The following is a 12,962-nucleotide window of genomic DNA, read 5'->3' on the forward strand; positions in this document are numbered from 1 at the left end:
TCATTTTCTTTGGATTGTGTACATAGAGGTCTTAATGTCAGTTTCAAGGAGAACATGGCAAATTTTATATAAACTTTTGACAAAGGCAAAGAAATTAAAATATAAACTTCTTGTCAAACATAAACTTCTTGTAAACATAAAAAATGAAGACAAATGTGTCAAAAGTTATTGTACCCACTGAGAAAGGAAATATGAATGCTATTATTCATGCTTTTTATAAGGTATTTTTTTATTTACATCTTAATATTTATTATAGATTATAATATTTATATTTGTACATAACGTTGTACATCTGTGAAGAAAGAATTTCTATTTATTATAATAACAAATAACCTTGCATTAAATTTTCACTGTCGTCACCTTTTCACTGCAACATTGTGTTACAAATCAGCCGTGTCCAATCAGCAATGAGTCTGTTCAGTAAGAATACTTTCCATTTTGAGTTGCTGATGTGATTCTGAATTTGTTGTTGTGGCTTTCATTTTGATGCTGCATTGTGCTTGCATTGTGTTGTCTGACTTGCCATTTTTAGCTGGTTAACGTATTGTAAATATATTTATGGGCGTCCTTAACAGACTATGTCCTATACAAACACAACATTCAAAAAGGCTTAAACTTCATAACTAATTCAATATCCAATTCTTGTTTGTTTAAAAAATCAGTAATTCCATTATCTATTTCCCACTCAGGTATTTTGTAAAGTAGATGTGTTTTAAAGATTTAAACCCTGTCTTGGAGCTCCAGGAAACATTATGCAGCTGAGAAACACTGCAGGTCAAGTGAGAGCGGCAATGTTGGAGCTCTCCATGGTGCTGAAAGCCTGAATTTCAACAGAATCACTGATGCTGGAAAAGAGTTATGCATTATGCACACTCTTAGAACTATGAGACTTAACACTCTCACTCAAGCACAGCAATTGCTTTTTGTGCTTTAGATGTGGGGAAGCAACTGAATGCTAACAAGCCCAATGCTGCATCACAACTCAAATCCATCGGGGAGCAGAGGATTGCAAAAGGCTGTGTCAGATGTGACTGTCAGGTGTGTACAGATGCAAAATTGAGTCCCTTTTGAATTTTTAAGCGCAGAACCATGAAAATTCTAAATAAATTCATCAGGTATCTGAATGCTGAGCACAAAATATGCCTGTAAAAATGCACACTTGCATGCATGTGTGTTGTATATGATAAAGCAAGCTATTTAACAAAGCTTATTATTCAGGCATTTGCATTATTAAATGTCACAGATGTCAGATCACAGCTCAGATTGTTGAAGTTGTAATTTAAGAAATGCATGTAAGAGAGATGTTTACAACAAGTAATTACTTTTACTGAGACACTTGATGAAAGGCTTCTCCATGCATCATGTATTCTAACCTATTATGTAACTTTAGCTGCAGAGCATTGCATAATAAGGGAAGGAACTAAAAAGAGCCTTATAGGAAATAAAAAGAGAAAAAGGTCACACTCTGACACATGACACAACTAGATCACCTGGCCCATGGAAATCATCCCTAAGACACTTCAAGCAAAATAATAAAATACAATTGAAAAAAAGACATTCTGTTTTGATATATAACACATATAAACCTACTAGTTTAGAGCAAGAATACCTGTAAATATTTAATGAGGTCTTACTGAATATTTGGTAAATAAATGCATAGACAGCCAGACAATTTACTCATTAAACTGATTTCATTATCCTGCCTGAGGCTGTTACTGGTAATGCTCATACTGAAAATACTTACGAATTTAGACCTTATTAAAAAAGAAGTTCAACAGACCTCAGCATGACAGAAGACCTAATCAATGAATTGATGAAGCAATAAATTGGGCATGCTGCTACAGTAACAGATCTGAAATCTAAAAGCTAGTTAAGCGTAAAGCAGCAATGACTAAAATAGCTTTTAGGCTATTTAAATAGAAACGACATATATTGACAAACTCGTAACTCCACACTCTCACTCTAAACATAGAGTATAGTCCTTCCCCAGGGGTCACTAGTGAAACCCAATAGCACTAAGACTACTGACTGATTAATACGTTGAATGCCAACATCCATCAGCAAACAATATGGCAGTGTATTATCATCTATTTTTAATGAGGTTTTCTCAGTGAAACTGATCTCCACTCTACAGCGTCCATTGACGATGTCTACACAGCCTCTCATTTAAAAGAAACACAACAGCTAGCTATATAAAAGCCTATCACACCTTTACACTGCAGTCCTCCTTTATATGCTCATAAGCAACAATGTATCTGCTGTTGTTTTGGAATAAATAAAATTAGACTTTTATTTAACCAACCAATAGGTATGCAGACAGAAAACAGGATGTTGTTTAATCTAAAAGACTGAAGGCTAAAACATAATCAAAACTCCAGCAAACAAAGACTTAAACTCTACAGACCCATGGAAACCATTCCATCCCATCACACTGATGTACTTTAGCGTGTGCTAGGAGCCAAACAGGTTATTAACATTTCCTGCCATCAGCGCTACAACCTGTTATTTGCGTCTCAGCACACAAGGGAAAAATGGAAGCACATGAGTGAGCAGCTCCAGCATAAGCAGCCCACACGACTGAAGGTCAGTGAAACGTCCTCTAGCCGTTGCTTCTTCTGTCTTCGGCTTCATGCAACATGCATGCTGCTCTGAACACCGATTAGGATGTTAAGTTCACTTTCATGTGTGCAAATCGGTAGTAAGCATGCTGATCAGTCAAAGCTGACTAGCAAAATAATGGCTCAAAGATCTTCTAAAGAACAGCATCTCCAGTTTAAACTCCCAAATAGTTGCATATTAGAGGTTTTTCAGATGTAGGTAGATGAACACTCTAGTAGTAATCTCTTTTATTTTTCTATACCCAGTTATGGAAGAGAAGGTATACTAAGTTAAGCTTAAAGAAAAAAAAACAAATAAAAAAATTAGAAGAGGTAAACATCCTAAACATCCATTATTATTTGCAGATAACAAAAACCAAGTGAGTTAAAAGGTGCATAAATATTAAAGAGATGATGAACACAAAAGCCTAAAGATGTTTGCCTGTGTATTTAGGTCTCATTTTAAAAAGATCATTGAGTCACCAACTAAATAATTGACCATGTCAGCTACTGACTGGAGGAGCACCCAAATCATATTGCCTACTGGAACAGCCATGCAACAGGGTTAATTGGAAAATTTTAAAAGACAACTGATATTCTATGAAACATGAGCTACAGTTAATATTAGCCAGGGGTCAAAGGAAACACTAGTGACAGTGGCTAGCCCTTACAAAATGCACCAATCGCCACAGCGACTGAGGCAGCTGCCTCTCCAGGGCCCATGCTCCAGACTAAAAGATGGACATTGCCTAGCTTTCTGACTAACTGCAGTTCTAGCTCAGCTCACTCAGCCTGACCGTGAGAGAAGCTAATTGTTTTCCCATGCCAGTGAGCATAGTACTGAATCAGGGGGTTTAACTCAGGAAGGCTTTCCCTGCATTAAGAAATACCTCCCTTGAGTTCTTTCTCAGAGTCACCCATACCTTCCTTTTTGATTCTCACCACTAAATATTCTGGTGCTCTAGGGTCCTGTTAATAGTGTCATGTCAAATAAAACAGCAGGACAGAATGATGGGAGAATTCTTTTTTCTTTTAATGTTGGTTGATCTTCTATTACTATGTCAGTTTTTAAATATGTTGGAGATGATGCATTACTTCAATAAACTTATATTTGGTCCTCATCTAAAAACATGAATATGTCTATAGTTTGAATCCTGTCCAATAGGAACAAGATTTAAAATGGGTTTTACAGTAGCTTTATAATATACACGAAAGGATCCAGATTATCCAAACCAGTCAGTGACTCCTGATGCCAGAAATTCAGCAGTGGACACTGGTCAAGCTTTGCCCTGCATTCAGTGCATGCTCATACCTGCCAGTAATGCATGACCGAAATGCAAAAGCTCAGTTGCTGGTGCAGCAGCCCACAGCCAACCCACAGGCTTCCCCACGAATGTCACCAACAAATGAGCTCTGGCCACTGCATTATAGCAGTCACCGTTATGTGTCTCTGCCGTTCAATATAGACTGCACTAAACTGAACAGGCAATTAAAATGCATCTACACAAGGACTAGTATAAGAATGTCTGTGCTCTATCACAGTTCTGCATAGCTAATCTAATAGTAAAATATTCATTCATTCATTCATCTTCTACCGCTTATCCGAACTACCTCGGGTCACGGGGAGCCTGTGCCTATCTCAGGCGTCATCGGGCATCAAGGCAGGATACACCCTGGACGGTGTCCCAACCCATCGCAGGGCACACACACACACACATTCACTCACGCAATCACACACTACGGACAATTTTCCAGAGATGCCAATCAACCGACCATGCATGTCTTTGGACCGGGGGAGGAAACCGGAGTACCCGGAGGAAACCCCCGAGGCACGGGGAGAACATGCAAACTCCACACACACAAGGCGGAGGCGGGAATCGAACCCCCGACCCTGGAGGTGTGAGGCGAACGTGCTAACCACTAAGCCACCGTGCCCCCATAGTAAAATATCAAGTGTATTAATAAGCTTGTTAGTAAGCTAATAGCTTGGACAGCCAGGACAGCCAGGTTTGGTTTATTTGTTGTTAATTTTTAATTGAGGTAAAAGCAAAAAAGCAAGAAAACCTTACTCCTGAATTACTACAAAATACAAGTTTTGATTTGGTGTGTATGTTTAAAAATATGAGTTTCATTGTTGTGCGACACACCTTGTAATACTGATGTTCTAGTGAATAGCACCTTCAGTCTTCTGCACTACACACATTTATTGTAGTGGTTGTTATTCATGTCTGTTTTAAGAAGGTGTACCAATTCACCGGCATGGATGATAGATTTTCTAAATGAGGAACACAGGTGGCTCATATCTTCTAGCTGAGACTTCTAGCTTTTTTTTTTTTTTTAAATGGTGTTATGCTGCAAGTTTAATGAGAAAGAGCCCTCTAGTTCCTGTAAGTTTTAGTAGAGGACTAAGAACATAAGATCCATGAGATTTATTGGGTTACTATCTAAAGTGTCTGATGATACACGACCTTCAAAATGATTCTGTGTCTCCTCTGTTTGAGGCTGATTATATATTCTAGATCTTCAGAAATAACTGAAAGTCAGTTTTTAAATATGTTGGAGATGATGCATTACTTCAATAAACTTATATTTGGTCCTCATCTAAAAACATGAATATGTCTATAGTTTGAATCCTGTCCAATAGGAACAAGATTTAAAATGGGTTTTACAGTAGCTTTATAATATACACGAAAGGATCATTTACTATTTGTTAGCTACCACTTCTTAGCCTACTCAGAGCAACCAAATCAATGGAATGAGAAAGAATCAATGGAATCAATCAACTTCAAAGCAACCAAATCAATGGAATGAGAAAGCACGTTGGAGCTTTTAAATGCTCGCTTGATTAGTGCAAATTTATGATTTGTATTTGCCCATCCTTGGTTATTAAATTTGTGCAGTTATATTTTAAAAAGTTACAATGCAAACAGCTGCACTTAGAGCAGATCATATGCTACACTATAAGGCCAGCCCTGCAGTTTTTTATGCATCCTATCTGCTTTTGTGTTTCCTAATACACCTGACCAAAGATGTCAGCAACATATTAAGCCCTCCACGGGGGTCAGGTGTGTTGTGGGTGCTAGAGGAACTTGATACTGTGCCAAGCAATGGATTTACCAGAACAAAAGTTGAGAAACCCTGTTATAAGCAGTCAGACCACATGAGCTCTGTGTGGGACACACTGGGGAGGTGTAAAAGAGGGACAGCTGATCTTTGAATGTGTGCAGTTCGCCTGTCGGCTCAGCAGCAGCCGTTGCGTTGCCAAGCATGAGAGGGTACACACATATACACAAGACCGTCAGAACATGTATCTGCAATCCTGTCTGCATTAAAGGAAAACAAACATCATCCCTCTGACACAGAAACATCTCTCTGTGCTTATTATAGATGCTGTAGGAAAAAAGCATTTGGTTGTATCAGCTCTGAGTGGATTGGAAACATTAGAAAGTATTTACCATAAAACCCACACAATATATAATTCAAACTATGTTTTTTTTTTTCCACAAAATTTGTGGAATCCACCCAAGCTTAACAAAGTAGAATTAACAAAAAAAAAAAAATCATGTAATTCCAGTAGGATTTTTTTTTAACAACCTAAAAATAAATACTGCTGGCAAAATAACCTGTCATTTTCAATTATAATTCTTAAAAGTTGCTTACAATTGGTCACCTGGAAAATAAGAGGTTTATGCACAGATGTTTACAGTTTCTCCTTATTCCAGTGGTAAAAAGAATCTGCTCTGTTTTACACACATATTCTTCCTGAGGAAAAAGCAAATAGCCTAAAGTAAATCAGTGTTAAGTATAAATTGACGTGTGTGTCCCATGATTTATAACAAGGCTAACTAGTACGTAAACACCAGTTAGACAAGCCCCTGTGAGTGCTGCTCCTTGGCTCTAACCAGGAACCTATTAACATGTTTTATTAACAGGACCAATAACTTTAATAACTTCAATGCTGGTTTATGCTTCACCATTATTAGGTGATGAAAGATACAAAATAGTTGGTGCTATATAACAAGTGGCAAAGTTATGACTCTGACTCTCTTCTTGTGTTCGCAGCCTGCTAATGTTACTAGCACCATACCAAGAAGGCCTGGTCTCCATAGTCATCCTCTTAATGTTCCTAGAAAGCACTGAGTGTAAACCTAGACTCAGAAGTCTCTAAAGACTCTAAACCTAGACTCAAATGATTATCTTCCTCAGCACTGTTCTCATATCTTTAACGAAACTCGGGTATGGTGAGACATTGTCAGTAGCACAGTCATGAATTACCATCGGATACACATTTACCAAGCATTAGCACAACCAAATTACAAAGGGGATGAGATGTGTTGAAAATGAAATGAAGAGTTTTAATTCCAGTGCTCCCAGTTGCTGAAGATCCAGACATAGGCCTGATTGTGTTTCAACAACTTCCCTCTGAAGAGGCAGAGCACCATGTCAGTGTCGGATGGGCTGCTTGCTCTGTCGGAACGCTTCTTCATGTAGGTAATTAAAAGGTAATGAAGACTGGAGACTTCACAGACGTCATTAACCCTTTTCATTTAAATAAGTAACAAGCTTGGCACACTCATACCCAGAGAATTATTTAAATAAATGAAATGTAACACCATGACATCATCACACCTTTCTCAAATTGTTAACAAATACTTATTACACATGCATACAATGTCAGACAACTGTAAACAAATAAACTGCATGTAAAAATATTAATATGTAAACCTTATGCCTTAATGGAAAAATCTATTCAAACGTTCTACAATCCAGTCACTTGTAAAGCAAATGGTATGTTGTTATGGTTCATTTCAAGCATCTATGATATTATGAAATAACTTACACTTTCTTCTAATTCATCCTTGTGATTTATCTTGGTCAGGATTCACAGTAAATCCAGAATCTATGCGCAAGGTGGTAATAGGATGTAAGTCAATAGCACACACACTTGCACATTCATTCACACCTATTGCAAATCCATCCATTTTCTGTACCGCTTATTCTGCACAGGGTTGCAAGGAGCCTGGAGCCTTCCCAACAAACAAGGGCACAACTGCACACACTTGAATACTATGGACAATTTAGGACTACACTATGGACACTATGGACTACAAAACAAGTCTTTGGACTGGAGTTGGAAACCAGAGTACCTAGAGAAAACCCCGAAGCATAAGGAGAACGTACAAACACAGGGCAGAGGCGGGACTCCAACCCTGGAGGTGTGCGGCTAATGTGCTAACCACTGAGTGAGCGTGTGCCCGCTAGGGCAAATCTACTGTACAGTATATACTGATATGTTTTTGAGATGAGAGAGGAAACCAGGAAAATCTGAAAAATCCCATAATGAGTGATAACGTGAATCTTTGCACATAAATGAATTAAAAAAATATGAAAACTATGCCATCTTAAAGAGGACTAGACATTGTGCAACAAATTCAGGACCATTTTTACATAGCCAACAACTTACAGACCTGATGAAGTGAACAGCTGCTTAAATCCCTGTAAGTCTGTACGTTACTTTATGGTGTGCCTGTTTAGAGCGCCCAGCTGCAGTGAGTTTATATCAGTATACAGGATTACTGGGTATGTTAAACCAGCACTGACTTTCCCTGCTGCTCACTCCACATAACTTCACCAAACAGCTTTTTAATAAAGCATTTTAAATTTTGGATACAAAAAGTGCACAAGCTTCCTTTAGTGTTCCACATTTCACTATATGGGTCAAAAGAGTGCTCATGAGCCCTTACCTGTCACAAAGCCCGTACTGACATGGACTCACCATTGTTCTCTACAAATGAACTTAACAGAATTTACTAATTAAACTTTATACCATCGATTAGTTCATTTTATCTACTAATTGTGCCAATGCTATTCATATGATTTAGTGTGATCTAGTGCATTTTCTCTTTTGGTGAAACAACTGACAACTGACATTTTGCCAACCTCTTCACCAAAACAGAAAATATTTCCTGATCATTGTAAATACACCCACACAGACAGTTGAGCAAATAAACGGCAATGCATGATTGTGAATCTACATTGGTATTTCTGAATGGCATCATGCTTACAACAGCAAAAGGTAAAATTTAAGGATGCTAATCTTTGGACATCCCTTAATGACTCACATAGTGTCACTGTCACAGGAACGTTTAGGACACCATTTGGAACAAAGTGAGAATGCCTACATTGAGAAAGTAACATTGACTGACAGACAAATATAGACCCTTCCTTGAGTTTGGGTTGGAGGTCCAAATCATTGTTTTTTCCTGATGTTTGCAGAGCACATGGCACTACAGACACTGTTATTTCCTTTTAGAGGTTATACTCTGACATGTGGTTGAATATAATGAAAACCTCACCAAATATTACTTATTAAAAGTATTCACATGCTGTTATTAAATACACCAGTTGTCTGTATTAAGCATTTTTACATTGTCAACCAAATGTCTTGCATGCAACTGTGTTTATAGAAAGCTTAATAAGCAACATTTATGACATGATGTGTACATCCATTTTGAAACTAATTGCGAAATACAGAGCATATGATACACTGATGTTATAAAATTTCTGACATTTCTAGATCATTCAGTGAAGTGAAACACCAGGCCTAAACAGGCTTTAATCAGCAGCAGTGGTGAAAACATCCAGCGTTGACAAATGTGTTTGCAAAGGCCTGTCATTTTCCCCTCTCCCAATATGGCAACTCTCAATATGTCATACATATATGTATATATATATATATATATATATATATATATATATATATATATATATATATATATATATATATATATATATATATATATATATGCTCTTAAGCACTGTTTCGATTGGATTATGTGTTTTCTCCTTTCTCTTTCCTACTTTCTATTGTAGAAATATACATAGATCTACAGCAGGGTGCACAGGACTGATGGGGTTACCTTGTTTTTGACGTTACAATGACAGCAGACAGTCCACAGGTACTTGAGGGTCCTCCACAGGAGGATGATAAAGAGACCCCCGAAGAACGTCACCATGGACGAGGCGAGGAAAGCCCACCACATGCGCTGGCCATTGTTATCGCACGGCACGTCTGCGGAGAACGGGATGATCACATCCATCCTGGATATAGAGACAGAAGAGTCCGAGTTTTTATTGTAGTTGTTATTATTAGTCATTCTAGAGATGCCGTCGCCGCCGCGGGAAAGGTTGCGATCTGCCCCAGCTAGCATTTGGAGAGCTCCTGCTCCTGCCAGCGCCCCCAGCCACAGCCATCAGCCATATTGCTTTAAAAAGCCCAGTCTGCGCAACAGTGCCGTTCCCTATAGCACAAGCTCCTCGCTGTCAATGATAGTTTCTTAACCCAAAATGTCGCTTCGCGTGAAATCGGCAGAGAAACAGGAGGTCCTTCTGCGCGACACATTTAAATCCGCAATAACGACGACTTTTCACTGGGTTTTTCTAAATATTCGAAATAATCGGCAAATCTGAGCCATGTATGCATTTTATATGAGTTGTCTTGCTATCCTTGTTAGAACTGAAGCTGTGTAAGAGAAATAAAATAAACGCAGCTCTTCAATCAGCTCGAGCGCCTCCAAGATCACGGTCTTCCATCCAGGGACCGCGGCGACAAACCGATATTTCTCTCATAGACGCCGACTTAATAATGAACGTCCGCAAAAAAAATGTTTCTTGGCGTATTAAATGTTTACGACTATAATAGGAAACAGCGTTATAGCATCGTTACGTTTATTGGATGGTTCTGTTAGTCGGAGCTGACAGAGGAAACGGTGCTGTCAGTCGCTCCGCTTCTCTCACTGAGCGCACACACACACACACACTCGCACATACACACACACGCACACACACACTCGCTCATACACACACGCACACACACACTCGCACATACACACACACACGCACGCACACACGCACGCACTGCTAGGCAGATTTACAGGTAGGAGGGCGGAGCTAAAGCACAATAATAAAGATGGTGCTGTAGAACAGTTAGGCGGGTAAGCTGTGTGTTTGGGTCTCGGCTGAATCGTTTCTGCAGTGTGTACAGCCGACATGACGCACAAGTCGTTGGTGCAAACGGAGATTTGGCTAAAAAGCTCGTTTCTGACAACAAGGTGTAACATACACCGGATCCTGGTGGTGAGGGGCTTATTTCAGCCTCACGACCTTCTCCATAAACACTGAGTTACTGTGGAGTGATTAGAAACCTGTTGGACTGAGACGCATACAGCAACATGTCCGTTTCATACAGGTTGTGCACATTGGGTTAAGCAATATTATTATTTAAATACCAATCATAATGGATTCTGACTGATAAAATGCTCATCTTTAGGTTTAAATAAATAAAGAGTGATTAAATGAGGTTTGCACGAAGGCAGCAGTGATCCACACAGTGCACTTCATGAGCGACCGAGTTCATAACATTCTAGTTTATTTTAGTAGCTTTATGGTTACCGTATTGTCTGGAAGATATGCTGATCATCTGTAGTAGGACAGACTGACAATAACGATAATGTGTGTGCATGTGAATGTATAACTATAGTGAGATATTTGGACAGTTTAATATAAATTGTGACAGAAATACTATAGCACATGTGGACATATTGGAGCAGAACTGTACTATATGGCTGTATGGTCTTCATGATCATAATGAGCTTGTTCTTAAAGCTCTAAAACAAACCATAGATCAACATAAACTGTGGTTTTTAATTCAAACATTGTATTAAACTATAAAGAGAGGATGAACGTTGTTGGGCCAAAGAGAAAAGGCTCCAGTTATATGAAATCAAGGGATGTAAAAAGGTCACAGAACTGAAGGTGTTCCTCTTTGTACCAAAGCATCCATTTTGGGTCAATCTGGAAACCTTGGGTCAGTTTGATCACTTTAAAACGGGGATGAATGAGGATGTTGACCACCGAGCCAGATTATTATTGGTTTTTAAACCAATATGTGTGTAAAAATGACCACATTGCCGAGTTGTAGACTGGACATTACAGAAAAAACACTAGGTACTTATTAACTATAAGTATTTGGCAGACACCCTTATCCACAGCGACTTACATTATCTAATTTTTAGACAACTGAGCAATTGAAGTTTAAGCAACACTGGCAGCTTGTTGGACTTGGGGTCAAACTCACAACCTTCCCGATTGGTAGCCCAACACCACTAGGCTACCACATACCACAACTCTATGGAACAAAAAGGGGCGATGAATCCCTGCCCCACAATTGGCCAACAGTAGGCAAATAAATGGAACATCAGCATATACATAATATGGCCAAAAGTATGTGGACACCTTATGATCTTACTAGACATCCCATTCCATAAATAAGGGCATTAATGTGGAGTTGCCCCTCTGCTGTCCACTCTTCCTGGAAGGCTTTCTACAAGATATTGGAGTGTGCCCGATTTCAGATTCTGTGTTCATTTAGTCTTCAGTTGTATGCTCATATACTGTATGAAAATGGCCTGCCTTTCAAATAGCATTCCAATTTATTTGAGTTCATGGCTCTGTGCAGGTTAGTTCCTCCACACACCAAATTCATCATGTCATGTATTAATAGACCTTATTTTGTGTACAAGGGCACAGTCAAGGTACCATAAAAGACCTTCACCTGAACTGATGCCATAATATTCAAATTAGACAATTGCCTAAAATGTCTGTATGCACCATTAATATTAGCCTTTACTGGAACTAAGTAGACTAGAAGAAACCCTGAAAAACATTACCCCCTTTACCATTACTGTTGACTCAGTGGGTAGGATTCCCAAGGCATCCACAAAATCCAGATTTGTCCACTTGACTTAACATTTGGAATTGCACAACTGAGTTTTTAGACTGATAGCACTCACAGATCCTGACCTAGTAAACTCCAATAAGGATGTATTTATTGACCGAGACTTTAAAGTGTGGCAGGTGGAAACGCAATTAATTGTCCATTAATTGTGCCTATGTTGCTTCCTGGGGATGTTTGGAATTCTGTAGTGAGTGATGCAATAGGACATAATTTTATGTACTTCAGCACTGCAGCACTGCTCTGTGAGTGATGTTGTTCTTTTTCAGTGAAGCAGATCTAGCAGTGCACTTTCCCATTTTACTGTCATTGTGTGTCCATGTTGTATGCATGTCTAAATGCTGAACCTGTTCGCAGTGGGCATGGCTAAAACACTCAGTAATTAGGAGGCATGCCCAAATAACTTTGGTGTCACAGTATATATTTTCGTAATTCATTAATTAATGGAAGTTTATGAGGAGCAGAGCACTCCAGAACTGATCACCTTGCGGCACATCCTGCCCAACTGTCATGATTAGAGGCTAAGGAGGAGATTTTAAGAATACAGATTTTGCAAAGTTGGAAAAAATCAG

The 12,962-nt window shown here is 38.8% G+C and overlaps 1 protein-coding gene across 4 annotated transcripts in view; it reads right to left on the reverse strand.

Moving 5' to 3' along the window:
- Positions 1-10,368, reverse strand: part of kcnma1a (potassium large conductance calcium-activated channel, subfamily M, alpha member 1a) — a 128,575-nt gene extending 118,207 nt beyond the window's left edge. For all 4 annotated transcript variants that reach the window (XM_060872360.1, XM_060872362.1, XM_060872359.1 and 1 more), the window contains exon 1: positions 9,518-10,368. In XM_060872360.1, coding sequence (XP_060728343.1) covers positions 9,518-9,808 — 291 coding nt within the window. In that variant the 5' untranslated portion in view covers positions 9,809-10,368. The remainder of the gene's footprint in view (positions 1-9,517) is intronic.
- Positions 10,369-12,962: the final 2,594 nt, after the last annotated feature.

This window comes from Tachysurus vachellii, chromosome 6 (assembly GCF_030014155.1).
Source record: "Tachysurus vachellii isolate PV-2020 chromosome 6, HZAU_Pvac_v1, whole genome shotgun sequence".
Lineage (NCBI taxonomy): Eukaryota > Metazoa > Chordata > Actinopteri > Siluriformes > Bagridae > Tachysurus > Tachysurus vachellii.